Source organism: Miscanthus floridulus, chromosome 6 (genome assembly GCF_019320115.1).
Source record: "Miscanthus floridulus cultivar M001 chromosome 6, ASM1932011v1, whole genome shotgun sequence".
Lineage (NCBI taxonomy): Eukaryota > Viridiplantae > Streptophyta > Magnoliopsida > Poales > Poaceae > Miscanthus > Miscanthus floridulus.
The window spans coordinates 4,117,518-4,144,374 of record NC_089585.1 but is presented as its reverse complement, the minus strand read 5'-3'; the positions used below and the strand labels follow the sequence as shown (position 1 = coordinate 4,144,374).

Here is a 26,857-nt window from a genome sequence, read left to right as displayed (position 1 = left end):
TGGTAGGCTTGCTTGATATGCTCCGATTCGGTGCTTAATTTTAGGGTTGTTTTTTGTTCTTTAGGGTCTGACGATGAAGAGTTTTCTGTGGAAGTGCATCATAATGGATTTTTCTGTGGGTCTGGTGTTGATCGAGTGTACCTCGATGGCAAGGTCGATTGGTTCGACAATATCAAAGTGCAGTACTGGTCTTTTAATGCAGTAGATGAGATATCAGTGGTGCTAGGTTATGATATGGGTGTTCCAGTGTGGTGGTTGTTGCCTAAGCAGGACTTATCAACCGGTTTGCATTTGATTGCATCAGATAAAGAAGCACAGATAATGAAGCAAGTTGTATTTAAGGTCAAGAATTATGTGCTTTATATGAACCATTACAATACTGTTGATGGCAACAACTGGGAGGACATTGTGTACAACCCAATTGCAACCTTACCCAAAGTGATTAGTCCTTCAAAGGTGCCTGCCCCTGCTAGGACAGAATGTGCTGATGGTGATGATAGTGAATGCAGTTCAGATGTTGATTTTGTTGACAGTGACTATGCAGTTTGAGATGATGATGATGACCTTTTTTTGTGATGATGTTGATGAAGGTGTGGTTGATGAGGGTGATGCAAAGGGGATAATGGTCAGAGCAGGGAGGAAAAGATTTGGCCCAGTAGACAATGAACCAGTAGGCAAAGAATGGGATGAGTTGGACTCTGATGAAGAAGAATTAGAGCTACCAAAATCTGGTGAAGAGGGTAGGGCTGGGCAGAACATGAGAAGTTTCAGACCTGAAGATTTGCAGAACCCAATTTTCAAAGTTGGCATGAAGTTTGATTCAGTAGAGATGCTTGGAAAGGCAATTACTGAATATAGCATCAAGAATAGAGTAGAGATAAAGATGCCCAAGAATGATAGGACTAGAATCAAAGCTCATTATGATGAAGAATGTCCATGGTACTTGTATGCTTCAGAAGACAAAAGGGTGGACTGTTTTGTCATCAAGACTTATGTTGGGACTCACACATGTCAGAAAAAATGGGTATTGAAAAGGTGTACTGCAAAATGGCTTGCCAACAAATATGTAGAGAGGTTCAGAGCCGATGAGAAGATGAGTTTGTCAAATTTTGCAAAGACAGTGCAGCTGGAGTCAAATTTGACCCCATCTAGAAACAAATTATCTAGAGCTAGAAGACTGGCTTGGAACTTGATATATGGAGATGAAGTGCAGCAGTACATTGAGTTGTGGGACTATGGGCAGGAACTTAGGAAGACAAATCCAGGAAGCACTTTGTATTTGAAATTGCTTGATGGTTGTTTCAGTTCATTGTATTTCTCATTGGATGCATGCAAGAGGGGATTTTTAAGTGGATGCAGACCTGTTATATGTCTTGATGGTTGCCACATCAAGACTAAATTTGGGGGTTAGTTGCTAACTGCTGTAGGAATAGATCCTAATGATTATATATTTCCTGTTGCAATGGCAGTGGTTGAGGTGGAGTGTCTTGCTTCTTGGAAGTGGTTCCTAGAGCACTTGAAAGAAGATCTAGGAATAGAAAATACTACACCTTGGACCATCATGACAGATAAACAAAAAGGTTTAATCCCTGCTGTTCAGCAAACCTTTCCTGACTCTGAACATAGGTTTTGTGTTAGGCACCTCTACTCCAACTTCCAGGGGCAGTTCAAAGGGGAAAACCTGAAGAATCAGCGTTGGGCTTGTGCAAGGGCAAGTACAGTGCCAAGATGGAATCAAGAGATGGACAAAATAAAACTACTCAACAAAGATGCCCATGCTTGGTTAGAGAAAATGGCCCCAAACACTTGGGTTAGGGCATTTTTTAGTGAGTACCCAAAATGTGATATTTTGCTGAACAATACCTGTGAAGTGTTTAACAGGTACATTTTAGAAGCTAGAGAACTTCCTATCTTAAGCATGCTGCAAAGGATCAAGGGACAACTCATGGCCAGGCACTACAACAAACAAAAAGAAGTGCAAGAGAAATAGGGAGGGATGCTGATCTGTCCAAAGATCAGGAAGAAATTGGCAAGACATGCAGAGATGGCCAACACATGCTATGTAATACCAAGTGGGAGTGGTGTATTTGAGGGTCATGATAGGGAGTGGCAATTTAATTTAGACATTGGAGGAAGGCATTGCGATTGCAAGAGGTGGAGCTTGACAGGTATACCCTGTAGTCATGCAATTTCTTGCCTGAGGCATGAGAGGATACCTAAGGAGTCAGTGCTGCCCTGGTGTTACTCTACTAAAGCTTTTAAGAAGGCATATGGATGCTACATTCACCCATGCAATGATAAGTCCACTTGGGAAAAGGTTGGTGGCCCACAAGTTCAACCACCTGTGTATGAAAAAGGGTTGGAAGGCCACCTAAAGCTAGAAGGAAAGCAGCACATGAAGTTGGTGGACCAAATGGGCCAAGACTAACCAAACATGGAGTAACCATGCATTATAGTCATTGTGGAGAACCTGGGCACAACTCAGCAACCTATGAGAGAAAGAAAGCAGGAGAACCAGCAGTGAAAAAATCAAGGAAGAAAGCTAGTCCATCTATGCCAGATCAACATTCCAGCCAATCAAGGAAGAAAGTGTAACACAACCACTTATATCAACTTTGGAGAACCCAATGGTGTCACAACTGCAAGATGAGGCAACACCTTCTTCCTAGCTCCTAGCACTATTTTTTCTCCTTTGTAAGACTAATAATTGGATCTTATTGTTGCAGGCTGCCCAAGCTGTGAGGCAAACTGCAGTGAGGCAACCTATTCTAGATTATGCCTACATCAACTCCAATCTCCCACCAGCAAGACACATGCCACTTACAACAGCATCCAAGATTGTGAGGGCCAGCAGGGTACCTGCAGAGAAGAAGAAGAAGGTAGCCAAGGCCAAATCCAAGTCCAAGAAAGGGACAAATGGAGAGAAGTGAAGACAGTGTGGTGTCTTACTTTTGTGTAGCAGCTACTGTTTCTTTTGTACAGCAGCAATGGCTGCCTTTTGTCAAGCAGCTAAGCTTGCCTTTTGTGCAGTTATCATAGATATATAGATCATTTGCAATGCAAACAGTAGTGTGGTAGAAGGAATGGCCTAAACTATGGTATGTAACTACAGTGACTGATGGTCAAAGAACTAATGGCCTAAGCTATGATATGTAACTGCAGTGACTGAATTGACAATGAAATTCCAGTGATCTAGTCTATGTCACCATGTTATCAACTTCTGTCATTTGGTGCAAGAGAATTGCATAAAAGCTAACTGAAACATACTTGCATTGATACAAACTCATATTCCATTCATTGAACATGAACATGGTTATTACAGCTTGTAAACTGAAACATACTTGAACACATGGTTCAGTAGAGGTACTAAGCTGCCACTTCTACATGAAAAACATGGTTATTACACCAGAACAAGAAAAACAACAGCAACTACAAGGCACACTGCTACATTTTTTCCTAGGTCTACCAACTTCTGTAGCTTTTCAGTTACTCTATCACTTCCATTCTTTAGAGACACTACATCAGCAAGCAAAGGTGTCAATTCAGTCTTGTTTGCTTCCACTACTCCCTCTGAGCGTCCAATTGCAATCTTGATCTGCTCAACTTCATTCATGGAATCCTCCTGCCTAATGCCGGTGTCAGCAGTCCCTCTCTTCTCCACCAATTCCTTGGCAATCAGCAGCTTCTCATACTTGTCGGGAAACAAATACCAAGGGCAAGTTGTAGAGTCCTGCAATTTATACAGTAAGACTACAACAAGAGTATCATCGCCGTTGAACAGGGAGGGAACAATTGAAGAGGTCGGCACTTGCATCTCTCTCATGGAGCTGGCACTTGAAGAAGATGGCCCCCGGGACCTTAGATCCTGGACCCGAAGTGAGCTCGAGGATCTCCTCGCCGCATTTAGGGCACGACACAAGGGGTAGCCCAGTGCGTGCGCCCAATCTCAGGGGCCTAACCCTCTGCGCGGATGACGAACTGCCGAGCGACATCACAGACTACGTGGAGGCGCTGCGGACCGAAGAATGCGGGCGCAGGCGGCCGGACCGGAGATAGCCGCCGCGGGCAACGAGTAGCAAGCGGCGGGCGGCGAGCAGCCTGAAGAAGATTGGGGAAGAGAAGGCCGGAGTACCAACTAATGAACAGAACATTGGCGGGGGCTTTTCTGCTAAATTGGCATGACCTCGCCCTTCATCTGCCACTCTGGCACGGCCACGTCGGATTATGTGGCTGGCATGGCTGCATCTGGACACTGCGTGTGCCGCGGAAATAGATCAGAGACCTAGATAGTTGGTTTAATAGTTTGAGGACGTAGATGGGAAGGAGCCAATAGTTTGAGGACCTACAGTGCATTTTACTCTAGTATGAACGAGTAGTGTGCCATTGTCATCTCCGGTTACATTAGGTTTTTTAACGAGAAGGTAGGAGCTATGCTGCTCAATTTAGACGAGAGATTTAGTACAAAGACAAAATAAACCCGGTTAGACAATATAAGGATCTTGTAAAAGTCCTTGAAATGTTAAAGAATAACATAAAAAAACTTTTTTCTAAAACCATTGTCTGAATCGGCTATACAAGATCCACAATAGAGATGCAATAGAAACAAATCGTAAAACATCGGCAATCCCTTTCATGGCATTTGCAAGAATCAAAACATAACGTGGAGAGTCATCCCAGCCAGCAATGGCATAGGTGAACCTTAAGTCAAAATCTAATGACGTTCTAGGTTGTGTGCTTCCTCCCTGGGGAGGCATCTTTGTGGCGAACAAGAACCCTAGTTAGTGTAACTTTTTTTCTTCTCCTCCAACATATTATCAATACCTTTAAAGTGGATAGGAGATTGGGGGTGAATCTCCCACATTTGAGGGAGATGAAACTTTTGGATATATTGGCAATATGACAAGCAATCACAATAATTTATACATATTTTTAGTATTGGAAATGAGCTTAAGTTATCTGTTGTGAAGTCGCTCTGATAATTTCAAGTTTTGGATTAAAATAATAAAAAACCGTGGCATGCCATTTTTTTTCAACGGTCGCAAATTCCCCCGCACTCCACCACTGACACTTGACCTCATTTGCCACCACTGCCAATTGCAACCGGTGGGTGGTCGTGCGGGAGTTGGGGAAACGGGGACGGGGAATAGGGAACCCTATACTCGCCATATCCGATGGGGAAACTTTCTTCCCGTTTATATCCGTGTGAGAATAAAATTACAACCATCTCTGTCCTGTAATTGGGGAATTCTCTATGGGAAATGGAAACCGGGCCTATTGCCATGTCTAGTGGACGAGGGTTGTCTAGGGCGGCTAGTTGCTTGGCTGCGTGGGCGATGAAGTAAGGGTGTGTTTGGATGCCGCCTTCGCCTGAGCTTGCCTGCCAGGCAAACGATCGTAGCCCCAGACGATCGAAATCGAACACCTGAAGACGCTGCTTGGGAGGCAGCATCCAAACATGCCCTAAATGTCGCAAGATCCATTTGCTGTCGAGCGATCGATTTTTTTACAGTTGGAGGCGCATGCAAAAATGAGAAGTCAGAGAGGACTTTTGTACCGCGTGGATAAAAAGCACAATCGCGGAAGAGTTGCTGCTGGAGACATTGTTTTTTTTTACCTCGTGTCAAAACAGGTTATTGAGAGCGCATTTTTTCTGGACTTGTATGAGACGCTCTAAGGGCGCGTTTAGATGTAATTTTTTTTGGGTTTGGGCTACTGTAGCAGTTTTGTTTGTATTTAGCAATTAGTGTTTAATTATGGACTAATTAGGTTCGAAAGTTTCGTCTCGTAATTTCTCACCCAACTATGTAATTAGTTTTTTTTCGTCTACATTTAGTACTTCATGCATGTGCCGCAAGATTCGACGTGATAGCTACTGCGCAAAAATTTTTAGAAACTAAACAGGCCCTAAGGGCGCGTTTAGATGCAAAAATTTTTGGGTTTCGGCTACTATAGCACTTTTGTTTGTATTTGGCAATTAGTGTCTAATTATGGACTAATTATGTTCGAAAGTTTCGTCTCGCGATTTCTCACTCAACTGTGCAATTAGTTTTTTTTCGTGTATATTTAGTATCCCATATATATACCGCAAGATTCGATGTGACGAATACTATGCAAAAAAAAAAAAAATTGGGAACTGAACGGGCCCTAAGCAAAGCTACTACACGAGATGGCACCGTAGAGAAGCAGCCAAGCAGCGGCATAAATCAAAGCTGAGGAACAGGCTCCCAGAGCCCTTCTATGCTCTTCCAACGCAAGCTCTCCGATGAGAGAGGACGCCTTGTACAAGGCTGCAGCAGCCTGAAAGCCTGCTGATCAGAGTGCAAATCCTCGCAGTCACTTTCCCCACCCCACCACGCTACCCTCCTCCTGCCTTCAATGGAAGCCAGCCCACTGATCCCGGTTGGCGGTTGCGTCTACGCACCCGAGCCACTCACTGACAGCTGGTCCGCACAACCTTCCGGCCCCGGTTTTCAGTGGGTAATAGTAACCCCCCATCCAACCGCTTGCGTGCGGGCCTCACTCCCGAACGGCGAACGGGATATACGGATGCGCCCCGGAAACGACAAGCCATCCCTGTGTGTACGAGCACCCGACATGTGGTCCCTCCACACGTAGGGCCCCACGCCCCGCGCGAGGATGGCATGAAGCAATGCGCATCGCCCAAAAGTACACGGCCGCGTCAGATGAGAGAAACAAGAAAAGACCTGACGGCCCGCAACGGGCACCGTGGCGCCGTCTAGCCCAAGTCATCGTGAGCTTGACCCCACGCATCCTCTAGACCCACGTGTCGGCGTGCCACCCGGGGGGCCGCGTATCTCGCTCGCTGGGTGTGGGTCCGGAGTCGTGGTGCCAATTATTAAAGACTTCGTTTCTCCTTGTCTCGGAAGAAAAAAAAACAAAAAGGCCAGGACGCGAAGGCTCTCTCCTCTCTCTCTCTCAGTTTTTATTGGGAGAAGGAGGGGGGAAGCAGCGGCGGAGGGGATAGAGAGAGAGAGAGGGGGGCGGAGGACTCCGTCTCTGGAGGGAGAGCTCGAAACCCTAAACCCGCGGCGGTCCGCGGCGGCGATCGCCTCCGCTTCTCTGGACGTGAGTTCCCCCACCCGCTCCAATCCCCGATCGCAAACCCTCCCATTTCGCCTCGCGCTAGGGCTTTCCGGTTCTGGCAATGTGGGGCTCGGGGGCATTCGGCCGCGGTTTCCCGTTGTTTGGTGCGTTTCAGCGGCGGGCTCGCTGTTTTCCAGCATTGCCGCGGTGGTTGATTGCTCTAGGGCTTTGTTTGTGGCGGGGCGGGGGTTTTGGTGAAAATTTGCTGGGTTTTTTTTTTTTTTTTTTTTTTTTGCCCCCGGTGGTTTTGAGTGTGCTTTGCTGCTGAATGCGGCGGTTGGCCGCGATCACTCCCGTGGTTTTGGTCGCGGTGGAATTTGGATTGTTTTGGCGGGCGATTTTTTCTGATATTTATTGATTATTTAGGGCAGCTACGGAAGTTTGTTTTGATTGCAATATCTGTGTATTTAGGCTTGCCTGTTGACTGTTGTTAATCAGCTATTGTTTTGCTTTGTCTGCAAATCGATGCATCACAGAGAAAATGCTTCGGTTGTCTTGAGTTTTGGTATTATTTTAGTGATGGGTTTTGGTGGGACTGGTCACTGCTATTCCTTTTAAGTATATAATAAGTCTTTGACTCGGAGCATTGAAGACTAATTTAATTTGAGTACGAGATTAGTTGTTTTTTTTTGTCATTATTAAACTCGCATTATCATCTGGTTAAGAGACCATCACTAGATTTTAGAGCTCCTGTTTAGGTGTACTTTTGCTGCATGCACCTCTCAGAGTTCAGGATTTTCATATGGGCCCCTGATTTGTTGAGGGCTTGAGGGTAGATAAGCATGTGTCTTTTTGTTGTTGTTGTTGTGAATGCAGCTTACAAAGTTCTGGAACTTAATGAACCGTGTAGGAGATTCCCTGAGAGGGAAAGTACAGCACGCAACTAGCACATTTTGGACTATTACTCATGTGCATTATGATGATGTAGCCTGGTGCATCTTTCCTTCAGGCTTTTGGAGCTCAGGAACTAATGTTGCACTGCCATTAATAGCCCAATCAACGAATATTCTATCGGTGCCAGCGAACAAATAGGAGTATTTAGTATAACGGGAGTCCTGTTTTGGTACACAGTAGAAATTGTTCGTTTATTTATTGATGGAATGTAGTGCAGAGATGATTTGGCGCAATATTTTTCTTAGCGTGATAATGATTACGCCAAGAATAGATAAATGTGATCTGTTTATTCTAACAGTACAACAACTTGCTAAGATTCGTAGTTGCAGACTAAATATTTGCTTTCCTTTGAAGAAAACATCACATGCTTTGTACAAGCAAGCAATAGGTGAATAACTACAATTATTTGAAGCAAACTTTTAATATGACGTATGGTTCCTGGGGTCTCACTTATGGAATATATGCCAATTTATAGACAAAAACTTACTCAGAATATTTTGATATTATTATGGATGGAAAAAGAGCACTTCTTGGTCGAGCAGAAAGTTTATTACCATACCAAAGTTATGCCTAGCTTTAATAATTAGTTGACATAAAAGCTATATTGTCATATTCCTTGATTAAACTGACATAGGTCGTTTGTGTTCAGAAGTGCTGGCGTTTAAGTCGTTTTCTTTAGCTGCTGTGTGCATGTACAAAACACTTGTAATGTTGTTGTTTTCTCGTAATGAAATTAGGTTCTACTTCTACCGTTGTGGGAGAGAAAAAACCTTGGTTAAATTGTGCATATTTGGAAAGATACTTTTAGTAGGCGGTCCTCACATGGTTACTCACCAAAGTTACACTTGTTATTTGATAATTTTATTGCCTCATTGAACCCTGATCTTTCAAGCTTTATCATTATTCAGAATTCAGAATTGTTGATAGAAGTTTGTGCTATGCTTAACAATGCTTTTCACATATCTGAAACAAAGCCAATGATGCCTGCTGAAGTGGTAGATGCATTGCTATGGCAATCAAGCTTCATATTTTGCAACATCTCTTCGATGCTGTTGTTTAGATTAGTCATGTTCTGAAACTGTACATCCTTATACTGTATCATATTCTGGTAAGATAACTCTTCTTCTATTTTCAGTTATCTTGCTTCTTCAACTATTAAGGCAGAGTCACCATGAGCGACCAAACTAATGAAAAATGTCCACTTTGCTTGAACAAGATGGATTTGACAGATAAACAACTTAAGCCATGTAAATGTGGATATGAGGTGAACATCCAAGGTGCTTGAGTACCATTGTGTTGTGCAGACAATTTGTCTTATGTTTTTTCCATGGTCTTTATTTATTTAGATGTATTTCATACCTTCTGTTTGCTAAGACTCTTCTCAATAATTGTAAAACTACATTATTATACAGTAATTTTTTTATATGATTATATTTTCATTTCTCATGCTAAAAGATGGGTAATAAATACCTGTAGTTATGTGTTCTCTTCATGGTTTGTGAAGCTTATTTTGTATTTTTCGAAAAAGGGTAAGACCAAGAGATGTCAGTATTGCTCTTGTCCAATAAATATTACTGATGTAGTATGTTTTTAGAATTGTACTGCTGTAGCATTGAGAAGTATCTGTAGCATCCTATTTTAGATAACATGACCCGGTTAGTGAAATAAATTAAATGCTTCTTCCATTTCTACCTTCATGATTCAGTATTGTGCTTTTAGTAAATCATGGTTTAGTTAAATATGTACAGCTCAGATGATTTCTTTTCTTGTGTTTCTTGTTAAGTTAGCATATTTATAATCATCATTTTCTTGGTAGATATGTCTTTGGTGTTGGCATCGTATAATTGATGAATCTGGCGGGAGGTGCCCTGGATGCCGTTCTGTATATAACAAGGATAAGATCTTGGAGACAAGCGCCAGGAACCAAATGCATGTGCTTTATCTCTTAAGACTAGGATTCGATGTTTTAATCAGTAAAAAGTCCACTTCTTCACCATATGCCCATTTTCATTTCTCAGAATGCAATAGTAATTGATTGACTTGAATTTTCTCTTCCTTATTTTCCCAAATGCCAGTTTAAAGGAACTTTGTGCTGATAAGTCCAACTATCAAAAAGAACAAACCAAGTCTCATAAGCAAACATCTGCAAAAGTTCTGTTGGGACAGTCAGAACCGAAAGATCCAAATAGCGTTCGTGTGATTCAACGGAAGCTTGTCTATATTGTTGGTATGCCGACTGAGTTCGCCAGCGAGAAGGTAAATGCTTTGCACTGAGAGTTCAAGCATTATGACCATGGTTCTTTCTTTTTCCTGTAAGATCTCTTGATGCACCAAGATAAATTCTTACTGTATGCTACTCATGCAGGTGCTGAGACAGAAGAGTTTCCTTGGACAGTATGGAAAGATAGAAAACATTATCATTGATAAGGTTGGAGCTAACCAACAAATTCCTGACTCTGGCCGTGTGTAAGTGATTTGGATATACAATAGATAGAATTCTTCGTATCTTTGCTGTTATGACCACAAACAAAAGTTGCACAATTCGGAAATTTGCTTGCATGCCCTTCCATTTTGTAGTGATGTGGGCAATCCACCTTTGTTTGTGACATTTGATATGATTTGCTGCAAGGATTGCAGTTCTGATTTTACTTAAATCTGTTGTTGGTTCCTACTAGATACTCCCTCCATCCCAGAAATGAGTTCGTTTTGGACATGATTTAGGATACCAAGGAGTGATTAATTAGAGTCTATTTCCCCCTGTTTGCCCTCATTAAATAACCTCTTGGGCATCCATTAAACGAATATCCATCTCAGTCCTACCGGCTACCGAGGCTTGCTCTTAGCGAGTGGGCACGGGTTCGACCCCTCGCTGGCTTGTTTTTGTTGCGTTTTTGCTACAGTATTATTGTCAAGGGCGTCAAACCCCCGACAGGCAGGGCCTCGGCTACGGAGCTCGTAGCCGTCGGCCGTCTTCTCCGGTGAGGTTATACCCCTCTACCGCAGGCTTAGGGTTTAGGAAAGGAAGAGGTAGGAGATAATAATCTTGCTTAATTCCTCAAGGTGCCGAGTACAATCTTAAATAGCCATGCGGCTGCACTAAAAAAGGAAACCAACCTCCTAGATATAAGGAAATAACGAAACTTAAGGAAATTGACTTGATCTATTTCTAATCTTGGCCACGCTGTTGCTGCGGCCCTTCTGCATGCGCGGCCTGAGCCTGGCTTGCGGCGCGCTCAGCGGCCCGACGCACATCGCGTGCGCGCCTCCGCCTGGTGTATGGGATGCCGCACATGACATCTCTCCCCCCCTCGACGACCGGCTCGTCCTCGAGCCGGAAAGCAGGGTACTTGGTGACGAAGTCGGCCTTGTCTTCCCATGTAGCAGAGGATGCCGATTCCCCCTTCCAGCGCACGAGCACTTGCTGAACTCCACGAGCCAGACGACCCCGAACGACCTTCTCTGGTTCTGGGACGACCGCGCCATGATGAACCGGCGGTAGAGGAGGTGGTGTATCTGGTGCTGGTCCAATCCACTTCTTCAGAAGGCTCACGTGGAAGACATCGTGGATCTTGGCGCGTGGAGGCAACTCAAGGCGGACAGCAACCTCGTTGATGAGTTCCTGGACGCGGTACGGCCCAAAATACTTGGGCTGGAGCTTCCCTTTGACAGCGCCGGTCAGGGACGCCACTGGGCGTTGACGAAGACGGAGAAGAACCCAGTCCCCCACGGCATACGCCACCGGCCGGTGTGACTTGTCGTAGACGCGCTTCTGGGTGGCCTGGGCTTGCTCCAGGCGATATTTGACGTCCTCCAGGAAAGCGGCGCGTTCAGCCATGGTCTTGGCGACCGCTGCCACGCGTGTGTCGCCTGGCTCATACGACCTGATGGTGTGGGGATCGCGGCCGTAGACCACCCGGAACGGCGTCTCCCGCAGTGACGACTGGTAGGCAGTATTGTAGGTGAACTCCGCCCATGGCAGCCACCGGAGCCAGTCGCGCGGGCGGTCGCCGGTGAAGCAACGGAGGTACATGGCGATGACTCGATTGGCCGCCTCTGTCTGTCCGTCAGATTGCGGGTGGAAGGCCGTTGTCATGTGTAGCTTCGCGCCCATGAGACGCATGAGCTCCCGCCAGAATGTGGAAGTGAAGACGGGGTCCCTATCCGAGACCATGGACTGCGGCATGCCATGGAGCCGCACGATATCTTTGAAGAACGCCTCGGCGACAGACTCTGCAGTGTAGGGGTGAGCCAAGGGGAGAAAATGACAATATTTACTGAAGCGGTCCACCACCGTCAAGATGACGGACTTCCCGTGCACACGCGGAAGAGCCTCCATGAAGTCGAGGCCGACGTCCGACCAGACCCCGGTTGGAACCGGCAGGGGCAGCAGCAGGCCGGCCGGCTGGAGGTGCTCGGTCTTGAAACGCTGGCAGGTAGCGCAGGCGCGTACGAAGTCCCGGACGTGCCGGCGCATCTCGGGGAAGTGGAAGTCACGCCTGAGGCGGTGGAGCGTGCGCTGGACTCCTTCGTGGCCATCATCATGCACGGCAGCAAGGAGCTCCAGTAGCAGCGGTGAAGATGGCGGGATGTAGAGCCGGCCATCAAACATGACCATGCCGCCATCGACCACGGACCACGGCGCGCCACGGTGACCTGCTGCTATCTCTTCTCGAAGGGCCACCACGGCTGGATCCTCCGCTTGAACATGGCGAAGGCGGTCCACGAAGTCGAACCGAGGGGCCGATAGTGCCAGGATGGCCCCATCGTCCGTGTTGCGACGGGACAAGGCGTCCGCCACGGTGTTAGCTGCGCCCGGCTTGTATTCCACCACAAAGTCGAAGCCAAGGAGTTTCCCCACCCAATGGTGCTGGGGAATTGTCGCGAGGCGTTGATCCAGCGGGTACTTCAAGCTGTAGTGGTCGGTCTTCATGACGAAGGAACGTCCCCACAGGTACGGACGCCAATGACGGACGGCGTGGACGAGGCCGATCAGCTCCCGCTCATAGGCAGCGAGAGAGCGGTGGCGTGGCGTGACCGGCCGGCTGAAGAAGGCGATCGGATGGCCGTCCTGGATGAGCACCGTGCCAAACCCATGTGAGGACGCGTCGCACTCGACTGTGAATGGCCTGGTGAAGTCCGACATGGCGAGGACGGGCGCCGTCGTGATAGCTGCCTTGAGTGCCGCGAACGCCGCCGCCGCGTCGTTGTTCCAGGAGAACCCCTCCTTCTTGAGGAGTGCCGTCAGCGGAGCGGCGACGGTGCCGTAGTTGTGCACAAACTTGCGGTAGTAGCCCGCAAGTCCCAGGAACCCGCGGATCGCCCGAGCCGAGCGAGGTGCTGGCCAGTCGACGATGGCTTGCACCTTGGCCGGATCCATGGCGACGCCGGCCGCGGAGATGACGTGCCCGAGGTAGGCCACAGAAACCTCCCCAAAGGCGCACTTGCTGCGCTTGACGAAGAGGTGGTGCCGGCGGAGCTCCGAGAGCACGATGCGCAGATGACGAAGGTGGTCGGCCCACGAGCTGCTGTAGATAAGAATGTCGTCAAAAAAATACCAACACAAAACGCCGAAGGTAGGGCCGGAGTACGTCGTTCATGAGGGCCTGAAAGGTCGCCGGCGCGTTGCACAATCCGAAGGGCATGACCAGGAATTCGTAGAGGCCATCATGCGTACGGAACGCCGTCTTGTGGACGTCGGTGGGCCGCATGCGGACCTGATGGTAGCCCGACCGGAGGTCGAGTTTGGTGAAGAAGCGGGCGCCATGGAGTTCATCAAGCAACTCGTCGACGACGGGAATCGGGAAGGCGTCCTTGACGGTGAGCGCATTCAGCGCCCTGTAGTCGATGCTGAAGCGCCATGAGCCATCCGCCTTTTTGACGAGGAGGATCGGGGAGGAGAAGGCGGAGTCGCTGCGACGAACGATCCCCTGTTCCATCATGGCGGCGCACTGGCGTTCCAGCTCGTCCTTGTGCGCCGCGGGGTACCGGTAGGGCCGGACCGCGACTGGGGAGGCGCCCGGCTTGAGGACGATGCCGTGGTCGCGGCTGCGTGGTGGCGGAAGGCCGCGCGGCTCGGCGAAGACGTCGGCGAACCCGGCAAGTAGCTCGTCGAGGAGTGGTGCGCTGGACGTTGCGGCACAGGTCTCCAGGGTGCTCGAGGTAGCCACCCCGGGCCAGCGGACCATGCTGCCCTGGCGCTGGAAGGAGACCGAGCCATCAACGAAGTCCCACACCAGGCGGCCGAGCGTGGCCATCCACTGCAGCCCCAGCACCAAATCGTGTCCTGCAAGGGGCATAACGAAGAGGTCGACGGCGAAAGCGATGTCGTGGATCACAAGTGGGGCATGCCTGATGACACCTGGGCACGGCACCTTCTCGCCATTGGCCACCATGGCCGTGAGGCGTGGTCTGGCTTGGATGGGTAGACCGGATCGCGCCGCTGCCGTCTCGGCGATGAAGTTGTGGGTGGAACCGGTGTCAAGGAGGGCGATGAGCGGGGTCGAACCCACCATGACGCGGACCTGCATGGTTCGACCCACGGGCACGCCAGCCACTGCGTGCAGGGAGAAGATCGGCGCCTCCTGCGCCACGGCGTCCGCCGCGGTGTCGTCGCCCGTGTCCTGAGCGTCGTCGATCTCGACGCCGTCGAGGAAGAACAAACGTCGGCAGAATCTGTTGTGGCCGCGGGAGTACTTTTCATTGCAGTTGAAGCACAACCCTTGGCGGCGTCGCTCGGCCATCTCCTCCGGGGTTAGGCGGCGCTGGTTGCCCTCGGTATGGCCCTGCTGGGCAGCCGCCGGTGGCGCCGGGAGTGCCAAGAGGGGCGGTGGGGGCGGCATGTTGGCCCGGGCCGCGGGGGGCGGTGGGCCGCGCGGGGGCGCCCTCGGTGGAAGAGGCGCTGGACGCCCCAGCTCCATCAACTCGACCTGTCGGGCCAGGCTTATGGCGGCGGCGAGGGAGTCCGGGTTGTGGAGACGGACGACGTTGCTGAGCGGCGGCATGAGCCCTCCGGTGAAGAGCTGGACCCGCTGCGCCTCGTCGAGCCGGCCGGCGCGAGGTAGGAGGGCCTGGAACCGGTTGGCATACTCCTCCACGGGCCCCATGCGGCGGCACTCCGCGAGCTCGAACAGCGGAGCGGAGCGAAGGGGAGGACCGAAGCGCAAATTCAAAAGATCCTTGAAATTACCCCACGTTGGCGTGCCGTCATCGTCCTGCAGCTGGATGAACCATAACTGTGCGGCGTCGTCCAGATGATAGGATGCCATGCGCACGCGCTCTTCCGCCATGGTGCGGTGTTGGCGAAAGTAGGCCTCGCACTTGTTGAGGAACAGCATCGGGTCGGACGTGCCGTCGAAGTGAGGAAAATCCCACTTCTTGTGCTTCGGGTGGAAGTCCAGTTCGCGCGGCCCTTTGGAATGGCGGCCCCCGCTGCTCTCGGCCGTCGAGGCCTTCATGGAGGCCATGTCGGCCTTCAGGGTCGTGATCTCGGCAGACATGTTCTTCAGCTCCCTGAAGAGATCGGCGATGGTAGGCTCGGCCATGGTGGCGGTGGGTGGCGGGGTGGGCGCGGCAGCAGTAGGTGGCGATGGCTGTTGGTGGGCTGGGGCGGCTGGAAGAGATGAAGCAGGATGGGCGTGAGAGGATCGGCTGACGTGTGATACCAGGTTGTCAAGGGCGTCAAACCCCCGACAGGCAGGGCCTCGGCTACGGAGCTCGTAGCCGTCGGCCGTCTTCTCCGGGGAGGTTATACCCCTCTACCGCAGGCTTAGGGTTTAGGAAAGGAAGAGGTAGGAGATAATAATCTTGCTTAATTCCTCAAGGTGCCGAGTACAATCTTAAATAGCCATGCGGCTGCACTAAAAAAGGAAACCAACCTCCTAGATATAAGGAAATAACTAAACTTAAGGAAATTGACTTGATCTATTTCTAATCTTGGCCACGCTGTTGCTGCGGCCCTTCTGCATGCGCGGCCTGAGCTTGGCTTGCGGCGCGCTCAGCGGCCCGACGCACATCGCGTGCGCGCCTCCGCCTGGTGTATGGGATGCCGCACATGACAATTATGGTGCGTTTTTTATGGTGTGTTTTTTGGCTATTGTACTCTGAAGCGACGGTATTAATTACTTCAAGCGCATGCAGCCGTGGAAACGAAGAGCGGAAGAGTCCAGGCGGATGTTAATGACCGCATGCTTTCGAAACGAAAGGTCACGTTAATGACTGCATGTGAGGTCGCAGGAGCAAACTCGTCTCATGTCACAGTGGTCCAGCTAAAACGTTTTTTTTTTTGTGAAAACTTTCCAAACCTCCAGAACGAACTGTTTTAAGGGATGGAGGGAATACATTTTGTATGGAGCAGAAATTACTCTTAGCAAACTTAATTATTTATATATAGTATGTTTGAGATCAGATGCTTAGTTATTTATTGTGTAACTCTTTGCACACATCTCTTTAGATATGTTAGATTCTCAAAAGAAGAGGAGGCTATCAGATGCATACGGGCAGTTTATGGTTATACCTTGGATGGTAGACCTTTAAAGTAAGTTGGCTCTATATATACTGCAATTCGACTTAAATGAATCATCATCCATCTTGTTATTCGTCTTATTCTAATGGTATGGCTTGCTCTTTTTATACTTACCATATAGAGCAACCTTTGGTGTCACAAGATATTGTCATATATGGCTCAACAATAAGGTATGTCTTATATATATATTCAATTCCCTGGAGCCATTGGCTTCTTTCTTCTTTTTTCTGATAATTGGTTGTGCCTTGTCTCAGGACTGCTATAAGCCAAACTGTTCGTATGTGCATTATAAAGCCTCAGCAGAAGATATTTGTACAAAAGATGATGTTTCTGTGGTGTGTGCAAGGTATATTTTTTTAGTACTAACATTTTATTATGTAATACTAATAGTCAATGTGAATCGTCATTTGATGGAGAAAAGGCTGAAAACAATGTAATTATTAGTTACTGGAAGCACGATAGAAAGAGGGTCAGGTCAGTTATGATTAACATAGTAATTGATATCAGGACACCATACATATCTGGGCTATTGGATTCAACACTGGAGGACTTATTAGATTGTTGTGAGACATCCATTGAATATGTCAACTTTTTTTGGACCTATGTTTGTTGTTGATTAGTAGCAAATACTTAGCATAAATAAATTGGGACAACCACATTTATTCACTGGCATCTAGAGATTTTAATATCTTAAAAGATGCACTTTTGTTGTTTCCTAATCTCGCCTTTTGGGATATGAAAACTTCTTGATCTGCTTAGGATAATAGGCTGATTCGAAGATACCTATAAGGGTGCCTAACTGCGAACAAGCAGCAGACATTATAAGTATGGTGAATGTAAAGCATCGAATACCACATGTGTTTTGCTCAAACTAAAGCAAAACAAAAAGAAGAGGAAGGGTCATCCAACTGGTTGATGGTAACACTGGTTATTGCATTACCTGGATTATCTACATGCTGGTTAGGTTGCAGATTTGCACAGCACTTATTGCATAAATGCCCATCATGTTTCTACAAAATATTAAACTTCCATATACCTCTTTTGCCCATCAAGTATCTCATATCTATTAAAGCCCTTTGCTGGGGCCAACTGAGTATGAAGATGAGCAGTCCAGCTGAACATGTAGAACTAATAACTTAATAAGATCGTTCGAGAACAAATGACCTTCATAAGATTCTTTGTGCAACAGCTGTCGTTAAATTGGACTCTTGAGATTTGTGTTGCCTTGACAGCTCCTGATGCTGCAGTTAGCATGTCTGAACTGAATTCTTCAGTTCTGCCATGTAGCATAATTAGCTGAATCTGTACTTTCGAAAAGATTACGCTGTACTACAAACTCATTTATATTCAATGTTCCTATGCTCAATTTGGATTGTTAGATGCTGGTTGCACAGGCACCTTAGGGTCAAATGATATATAAATTTATGAAAACCACCCACATATATCTGTTAATATCACCTTTGTTTCTTTCTGGAGATTAGGTTGCAGCACTCGATGGGAATGAGTACCAAATGTCTCCACCATCATTCAGGACGTACTTTGCCCCCTCCATGTGACTGCAGTTCAAGAAATACAACTGGTAGTGGAATCTCCAAAGATGTAAGAATCACAATGTCATTGACATTTCTCTTGTGGTTATGTTTTCGTATACAACTTTATGGTTTTGCTGCAAAGGGATAGAAGGATTGCGTTTTGTTTATAGTTTGTATATGCATTACTTGCCCATCATTGTACTAACTGTGAGTCCTTTTATGCATAGATTTGCATCAATGATGACAGATTACTACCCAATGGTGCTAACAAGAATACTAGTTTACTGCCAGTCACCACTCCACGGTAAATGCTTCTGTTGCTAGGGCCAGATCCTAATGTATATTAACCTTCAGTCCTTCACCATTAAGTGATGACCACCCTTCTTTTATGTGTTGCAGGGACTCAAGCCTTTCTTCTGGCAGTCCTCCATCTATGGCAAATATTGTTCTTCATCAAAGAAATGACCATGAGAGATTACACAATAATCAGCAAAATTTGTCTGACCTCAAATCTCAAAGATACATACCACCTGGAGGGCGTAACTGTTCAAGTGAAATGACTACATCAGTAAAGCATATGCAGCCTATTGAGTGCGCTTCGTTGCAGAGCTCATCAAATGAGCATTTGGGCTCCAATAATGACGAATCTCAAGCATCTTCACAGTTAGGAAATGATAATTCAAATCCCGAGCAAATTATCTCAGCAGAAAATGGAACATCTGACACCTTGCAGCAAAAGCCACAGTATGCTGATGTAGTTTCACAAGGACAAGCTGCACCTGCTCGGCGTCTTACTGTACTTAGCAGGCCGTTGATTGCTTCTAGTGATCCTAGGCCTAAAGCAACAGGACAAGTTGACAATGGTACTTCAACAAGTTCCACAAAACTTACTTTGGTACAAAAAGCGCAAGGGAGCTGCATTACAGTTCCTAGAAGCCATCCAGTTTCCCAGAACAAAGAGGAACCTGCGCATCTGTTGGCTTCAGCTACAGCTAGTGTTAAATCTCATGCTGGAGTAGAGATAAAGAATGAATGCTCAGATATCAGTGAAAAGCTAGTTCTAGGAGATCATAAGCAACTACCAGAGAGCACTGTGTCACACAGATTGACTGCAGCACTGAGTATGAGCGGCAGAGTTCTGCCGGGTAATCTTTCTGCATCTTATGCCAAAACTCAAGGTTCAGCTGGACCACATAATCTTTCAGATTTGAACATAAAGCTTGTAGCACAGAATCAATCACAGCTGGTAAATCAACAAAATGCACCTGTTTCTAGTACAGGTATAGCAAGAGCAAGTTTCTGCCGCAGCACTCTTAATAAGAATGCATCTTTGACTGATGGTGAGAGCTTGCACAATAGGGACACAATTCGGTCTGGTCATATTGTTTCCTCTCATTGTTCAGATAGCACTATCTTATCAAGACCAGTCAGTGCAGTATCATCCACTGATGCGGCATCTCTGCATAGAAAGGAAAGGAGACAAGCTTGTCCTCCTGGATTTGAGAAGCCTCATCAGTATTCTGATTCAGACAAAGCTTGCTCTGGACATTGCTCTGCATCTGATGCCCTGGTACAAGATCGTGGTATTCCAGATCAACAAGACTTCACTAGCTGGGCTACAGATTGCCTGAAAGATGATGGAGATGTCACACAAAATCTAAGCACGAGCATCTCTTCGCCACCCAGTTTGACTGATACCAACCGGAACGGGAGTCAGAGTCACAGACAGTTTCCAGGCACCCTCTTTGGTTGGTCAAATGACCCTCACTATTCATTTTACCCTAGTGGCTTGTTACATGCACATCATAAGGCTGAAAACAGGGATGGAACTACCAGTAGTTACATGGCTACTGGGGGATACAATGTGTTCTCCCAGGGGACAGCTTCAGGCATGAGGGGTGGTATGGCAGGCACATTGCTCCAACAGCCAATAATGTCAAGTCATGATGGATGGACTGATGGAAGCAGAGATTCTGGAACGAACTGCCCACAGGTTGACATTTCGTACCGCATGTACAGCCTATTCTAGCACCAGGGCGAGAGGTCTGCTTCCCAGAACCTAACAACAGACATGTACAAGTTATACCTTCTAACCTAGATGGCAAGATGTTGGATGGTGGCGAAAATGGTGTTAGGGAGTGCTTCCTGTTTGTTGCTAAGGGAGTGCTTCCTGTTTGTTGCTATAGCTTGTAAAGATCAAGCATGGAGCTTCATGTACAAACGCCTTGTTCGTTGGTTGGTTTCTGGGCTGATAAGCTCGGCTGGTGTTGGTTTGTTGTGAGAGGAAAACTCCTTGCCTGAAACCAACGAGCGAACATGCTGAAAGACTGCAGGGGATGGTCCTTCAGGGAACATTTGGTAAATAACCATTGCTAAGCTGTACTGCCAACGGTGTCAATGTGCCGTCACATTGTCATTCTTTCACGCGTTTGCATTTGCTTTGCTTGGGTGAATCTGCTCTCGTTATTTGCGACCACCCTCGAGTATCTTCTTGGTTGTAGCTTGTCGCTGGTACCCAGGTGGGTGCCCGGCGCATCTCCTTTTCTGGCCCTCTTTCGTTTTTTTGTGCCCCCACGCTTTCAGCGCAGCATGTTCCAGTACAGTTCAATGTTGCGTTGTGATGGAATTTATTCGTCCATCAGCTAACAATGTGAGCCGTTGCTTTCATGGCCATAAAGATCCCTCACTCGAAGGAAGGAGGGACAAGAGCACTGCTGCACACTTCTTGACTAGATAAAAAGTGAACAGATGCTTTGCCTTTAGTCTACTGCGTGTCTTTTAGATTCCTTTTGGTTGGTCAACCAGGTTTGGGATCTTAATCATGGGCTTTTAGCAGCTTTCGGCGACAGAATTGCTGTTCTTCCATTGAAGTGAAACAGTAAGAAGCTCTGTAAGTTAAATACAGCTCAACCTTAGGTTCGGCATCAGGTCGATGCCGCCTCCAGTAGCCAAGAGATACTGCTGTACAACCAGCACTGTTAAGCTACATTACTGTTGGACAGCTGTTCATCGTCAGTTGAACAGTGGGCTCACCTCTTTTTTTTTTTCTAAGACTGACTTCAACAGAGCTACCCAAACCCAAAAATGAGTCGCACAGTGCTTTACCTATTAGTTAGACTATCTCCAACAAGATTATCCAAAATACGCCACCTTTGGGTTATGTGCAGTGAAAGCATCCCCACCCAAAACCTACCTTTCTCCAACAGCGAAGAGAACGCAATCCCCTCTCGTAGACCTCGGCGAACCGGCGCACGGCTCCATGCATAGGGAAGGAGCTCGCGCTGGCCATGGGAAGAGCTCGCACCGAGCAAGGGGAAGGAGCTCGTGCGCCACCGGACATGGGGAAGGAGCTCACGCCGCCGCTGGGAAGGACCTCACGCGCCGCCGGGAAGAAGCAGCGGCCGGTGAGGGAGCAGAGGCCCGCACGCCGCCGGGGAGGGGAGGAGCCGAACCTTGCGCAGCCGGATCTGGGACCTCGCGCGACCGGTGAGGGAGCAGCGGCCGGTGACGGGGCGGCGGAGCTCGGCCGCCCGCCTGTGAACCCGCACAACCTCCCCTTCCTGGCACGCCGGCTGGAGATGCGTCGTGGAGAGAGAATAACCTTTTTTGGGTTTCCTCTCTCTTCGTAGGTAAAATAGGTAGCTGCTTTGAGTAGTCTGTTGGAGGCATTTTTTTCTACTGTGCATCATGCATTTTTCGTCTGGATACCTTTATGCATAGGCTGTTGGAGACAGTCTTACCAGCTCCGACGGATGACCCAACCACACCCTCTCTCCTCGCTACTCAAATCTCCGAGCGGAGTCTACTGCACCTTCTTCTCCACGCGCGACCTCCACCAGCAAGCACGCGAGCACACATGAGCACGCACGCGACCTCCACCGGCAACCACCGAATCCCCCGCCGCGACCTCCACCGCAAGCACGCACGCGAGCACGCAGGAGCCTCTGCCGGCAAGCACGAGCACGCAGGAGCACGCTGGCCTTTCACGAGCATGCAGGAGCACGCAACCTCCGCCGGCTAGCACGACCATGCCGGCAAGCACTAGCAGCAGACGAGCAACGACGGGCAAGCACAAGCACATCGGCCTTCACGCGCACGCCGACAAGCACGAGCATGAGCACACCGGCAAGCACGACCTCTGCCGGCCTTCTTCTCCAGCTCGCAGGAGCCCAAATCGAGCCTCCCATCGGTCTAATCGAGCTTCCCCGCCTCTAAATTGACTTTCCCCACATCCGAATCGAGCTTCCCCGTCCCCAAATCGAGCTCGTCGTGCGGTCCGCCGCCACCTTCCTCCTCTAGCTCCACCGCGCGTTCCTACGCCCGGGCAGGGACCTGGCCGAGCGGTACGGGACGTGGGGGGTGGTGGAGGCGCCCGTGTGGGAGGCTGTGGCGCGGGTGAACGTCGAGGCCGTGGTGGGCGAGGTAGGCAGCTCGGCGGCGCCCTCGGCCGTGCGGTCGTCCTCCGTTTCGGGATGGGCTCTACATTTGCGTCGCTGTTGGAGAGTGCTGAGTCATGAGTGCGTTATCTTTTTCTGTGCATAACCTAAAATCGGGAATGGGTGTCGTATCTAGGCCTCCTTTGTTAGGAGACAGTCTAAGAAAAGGGTGCAACGCAAATACCCATATAATACATAGCCGTAGACTGTTTCCAACGACCGTGATGCAAAATAAAAGATCAATTTGTCTTTTGGGTAGCGCTATAAACAAAAAGTTCCATACTTATTTTTGGGCTTCTTCAACAACAAGACCCAAAAGATAACTTTTTCTGCAAATAGGTCTACAGGAGAGAGGATACTCAGATTTGGGTTATGCCTCTCTTTGCACCTAAAATGGGTCTTCCATATAGGTACTCTGTTGGAGACCCATTTTGAATTTTGATTCCACGACAGCTATCTTCAGCCAAACAGTGGAAATTTCAGCGCTGTACCTGTACGAATGGTATGCTGAAAAATCGAAATATCTTGATCCTGTATGTACATGTACTGCATTCGGACGGACCTGCATCCCAGTCAAACGTGGCATGATGCACCCAACAAGACAAGTTTGACACCCTGTTCACTTGCTGGTGCAACTCAAGTCCGATCCAACTTTTTTTTTTCCTTTTCTAAAACCACAGGAGACCACAATCACCCTATTCGCTTGTTGGTTTCAGCCAGCCCAAATCAACCATCAAACAGGCCGAATGACAAGGCCAAGCCTACATTTGCTTCGGAGTTGTGACGCAAAGCAAGTCCTTGAACATAGCACCGGCTCTCCCAACTTGCATTTGTTTGTTAGCTGGGAAAAGGGAAGCTTCCAGGATGCGCAAAACTCCCTGCATGGAGCGTGGCACATTGTGACACAAGCCACAGGGATTAGGGGATCCATACTCAAAGTTGTAGCCTCCTTTTTTAGAGCTGTCGCTTGCTTTCAAAGTCTCCCCACCGCATGAATTTGTTTTCCCGTCCTTCACTGGTAGACGAAAGAAACTCGTCCCCGTTCACGCGTCGTGACGGATATGATATGAGCTCTTATTGGGTTTGGCCGTTTGGGTCAAAAGGAGGCAAGGAAGTCTTGCACGGTGCACCACCACCCGTGCGACGCGAATACAAACTCGACCAAAGTTCCTGCCCGTCACGGTGGCGAAATTCGCGGAGAAAATGTGCTAGCACAATCCAAAACGTTGAGCCTCCTCGTACGCCTGCGTTGGATTCCACGGCCTTGGCATTTGGCGCTATCCCATCTATCCCAATTGCAATTGGTCTTTGTTTACTTCCCTCACGGCTGCAATATGTGATCCGTGGAAGAAAACCAAGCAACTGTTTATATATTTATATACTACTATATATATGATAAATCATGCAAGCAGTTCACCTTGTCTCCTCACTAGTAAAAAGGCACCTGATCAGCATCAGCACCAAATGACAGGCTAAACTGTCCCTGCGCGGTTGGTTGTGCTGTCAAATTGCAGCGGTGCAGATTTTTGTTTTTTTTTTTTGACACGAGGAAATACAGCATATAAAAGAGTATCAGAAGAAAGGAAAAGACCAGCCAGAATCCTTACTGCAGCGGTGCAGATGCAGCCATAAAATTTGGAGTCATGTGAGTACGGGAGAAAGTGGCCGGGAATTGGTCCGATTCCGTCGAAGACGGGGCATCGGTTTTGACACTCGTGAATTTCTTGTTCCAGCAGGCAACAGCTGAGCCGTCCGTGCGTTTTTTTTAAAAAAAAGGAAACTGGAGGGGTCTCAGCGCCTACAGCGTCCGTGCGTTTGTGCCCCAGGTCTCGCATAAACAAGTGCAGATACTGTTCTAACGCCCCCCAGCTTTCCACTCTTTGCCCTTGTTTTCCCCCAAACTCCCAACTTTGTCACTATGAAAAAAAAAGATTTCTCGTCACATCAAATTTGCGGTACATGTATGGAGTACTAAATATAGATGAAATAAAAAACTAATTGTACAGTTTGGTTGAACTTTGCGAGACGAATCTTTTGAGCCTAATTAGTTAATGTTTGGACAATAATTCACAAATACAAACGAAATTGCTACAGTATTTGCCGTCACATCAAACACGGTGCAAATACCGAATCCGGCCGGAACTAAACGCGCCCCTTGTCAAATTTGGTTTAAAGCAACCTTTGTCAAAGGAGAGAGGAATGGTCATCTAATGTTGCTTCCTCGGTCCGTTCCAAAGTCATTTTCTAGCTTGTGTTAATTTAAATTTCTCTAGTTTCAACCACATTTTCAAAAAACATTAGCAATGTTAAGTAAATGCACTATCAAAACATATATTCCAACCTCTAAAAAATTCCTAAAGAATTTAATAAAATTACTTTGATGTTATAGATGCTTGTATTTTTTTTAAAAAAATTATTAGAGAAATATTATCACAAGATGGCAGAATATATAGGCAAAACTATATCTTAGGTGAAAACAAACGGTACCTAAATGAAAATGCTCTAAAAAGGCTCTTATCATAAAAAGGGTACCCACCATGACTCCTTTGTGTGTAAATTACACCGTGCTATAGTACTTTTAGGAGTGTTTGGATTACAGGGCTAAACTTTAGTCCCTGTCACATCGGATGTTCATATGTCAATTAGAAGGACTAAACATGAGCTAATTATAAAACTAATTGCATAAGTTCTCATTAATTCGCGAGACGAATCTATTAGCCCATGTGATGCTACAGTAAACATGTGTTGATCATGAATTAATTAGGCTTAATAGATTCATCTTGCAAATTAGTCATAGCTTATGCAATTAGTTTTATAATTAGCTTATGTTTAGTCCTCTAATTGGCATATAAACATCTAATGTGATAGGGACTAAAGTTTAGTCTTGGGATCTAAACACCCTCTTGAATTTGTATGTCAGTGAATTTCTTGAAGATTCATCCCAAAATATTATGCTAATCTACTTCCTCGGCATCAAAATATTAGATATTAAAGTATTTAGAATTTATCCTGAATTATCATAAATTTTAGATGAATCAATTCATCATACTCATTTAATAACTACTCTAGGCCCTAGTCACGTACAGACCCATCATTAAAAGGGGATGTTAACGCGCAACGAAGCGCGCGACCCCTTGTCTACCTCGTGCCCGGCGTTCTCCCCCCTTCTCCCTCCCCATGCCCCTCCTCCTTTGCCCCTTCCTCGTCATCGTCCTCGACCCCGCCCTCCTTGTCGTCCTCGCCCTCGTCACCAGCCCCGCCCCCCCATGGGCACTAGGGTTCGCTGAAGCTCCGACGAACCCTAGTGCCCGTGATGGTTGCCTTATTCCCCTCCCCCCCTCTTGCCGGTGATGTCGAGCTCCAAGCTCTGGCCATGGCGCCCTCGCCCCGACCTGGCCGCCGTGACCACCGCCAGGCCTCCTTCCCCACCGCCTGGCCGACCTACCTTCCCCCGACCGGCCCTTCTATAGCACGCCAGATTTGGAGAAGAAGGGTGGGGCGTGGCCACCGAAACCCTAATGCCACCGTCTTCTTCATCTTCGGTGCGACAGATCCAAGAGGAGGAGGAGGAGGAGGAGGAGGCCTACCTTACCGATGTCGAAGAAGACGGCTCGCCGAAACCCGCCGCCGTCGCCGAAGAAGACGGCTTGCCGGAACCCTAGCCGCGTCGTCATCTTCTTCAACTCCGGTGGGTCGTGGTCCCGGGCGGTTGTGAGAGGGAGAGGGAGACGTAGGAGGGAGAGAGAGATACGGGTCGTGCCGTCGTGGAGAGCGCGATGGGTCGCATAGTAGAGATTCATATCATTAATGTCATTCTCAACCTAACCACTAGGAGCAAAAAAAAATAGTAAGCATAATATCTCTTCACGATCCTAACGAGGAAGAAGAAAAGCAAAATATCTCTCCACGATTGAGAGGGTAAAAGCTACATGGAGAGGACCCTTGATTTGGCCATCAATCCGTCGGAAACAAACAAATCCAAAAAAGAAAAGAAAATGAGATGAATATAGAGGATGGAAGGAAGGAAGGGAGTAGGAGGTAAACAAGCCAAAACCGATGAATTAACTCTGACAGCTTCAACTCCGAAGATCATCGGAGGATCAAACACGGTCAGGGTCAGAGTTAGGGATAGTGATTCAATTGGAGAGGACCAAAAGTGCCGTGACTGAATCCATCATGACCTCTTCAAAATTCTTTAATCCTGATCTTTAATCTCTATTGCGCATAATAACTGAGTTTATTTTAAGCCTGAAAGTTGGTACCTAACATTTCACTACATAGTTAAATCCACATATGTGCTTGGTCTCTTGGATCAAACCATACAGTCCTATTTTTTTCCATAAAAAAAGGAATAGAAAAATACATGTGGT

General features: G+C 47.7%; 2 protein-coding genes across 3 annotated transcripts; both read left to right on the top strand.

The window, feature by feature from the left end:
• The first annotated feature begins 622 nt into the window (after positions 1 to 622).
• On the top strand, positions 623 to 2,930 carry LOC136460131 (uncharacterized). Its single transcript, XM_066459953.1, has 3 exons — positions 623 to 1,406; positions 1,470 to 1,711; positions 2,727 to 2,930. The coding sequence occupies exons 1-3, from the start codon at positions 623 to 625 to the stop codon at positions 2,928 to 2,930; spliced, it is 1,230 nt and encodes a 409-aa protein (XP_066316050.1).
• A 4,022-nt stretch (positions 2,931 to 6,952) lies between these two features.
• LOC136461544 (uncharacterized) lies at positions 6,953 to 20,435 on the top strand. Of its 2 annotated transcripts, XM_066460815.1 has the most exons (11): positions 6,953 to 7,086; positions 9,134 to 9,262; positions 9,815 to 9,927; positions 10,074 to 10,254; positions 10,364 to 10,464; positions 16,448 to 16,531; positions 16,641 to 16,689; positions 16,774 to 16,865; positions 18,001 to 18,118; positions 18,279 to 18,355; positions 18,451 to 20,435. In XM_066460815.1, the coding sequence occupies exons 2-11, from the start codon at positions 9,170 to 9,172 to the stop codon at positions 20,078 to 20,080; spliced, it is 2,538 nt and encodes an 845-aa protein (XP_066316912.1). In that variant the 5' UTR covers positions 6,953 to 7,086; positions 9,134 to 9,169; the 3' UTR covers positions 20,081 to 20,435. The 2 variants fall into 2 exon arrangements, with proteins under 2 accessions (XP_066316912.1, XP_066316913.1); XM_066460816.1 differs by lacking the exons at positions 6,953 to 7,086; positions 9,815 to 9,927.
• Positions 20,436 to 26,857: the final 6,422 nt, after the last annotated feature.

Bases quoted from the DNA above. Each gene is read 5' to 3' on its own strand.
- LOC136460131 (XM_066459953.1), top strand. From the start codon at position 623: ATGGTCAGAGCAGGGAGGAAAAGATTTGGCCCAGTAGACAATGAACCA. The intron at 1,407-1,469 runs GTTAGTTGCTAA...TTGCAATGGCAG, and splicing joins CATCAAGACTAAATTTGGGG to TGGTTGAGGTGGAGTGTCTT. The intron at 1,712-2,726 runs GCAAGTACAGTG...TTATTGTTGCAG, and splicing joins AGCGTTGGGCTTGTGCAAGG to GCTGCCCAAGCTGTGAGGCA.
- LOC136461544 (XM_066460815.1), top strand. From the start codon at position 9,170: ATGAGCGACCAAACTAATGAAAAATGTCCACTTTGCTTGAACAAGATG. The intron at 9,263-9,814 runs GTGAACATCCAA...TTTTCTTGGTAG, and splicing joins CATGTAAATGTGGATATGAG to ATATGTCTTTGGTGTTGGCA. The intron at 9,928-10,073 runs GCATGTGCTTTA...CCCAAATGCCAG, and splicing joins ACAAGCGCCAGGAACCAAAT to TTTAAAGGAACTTTGTGCTG.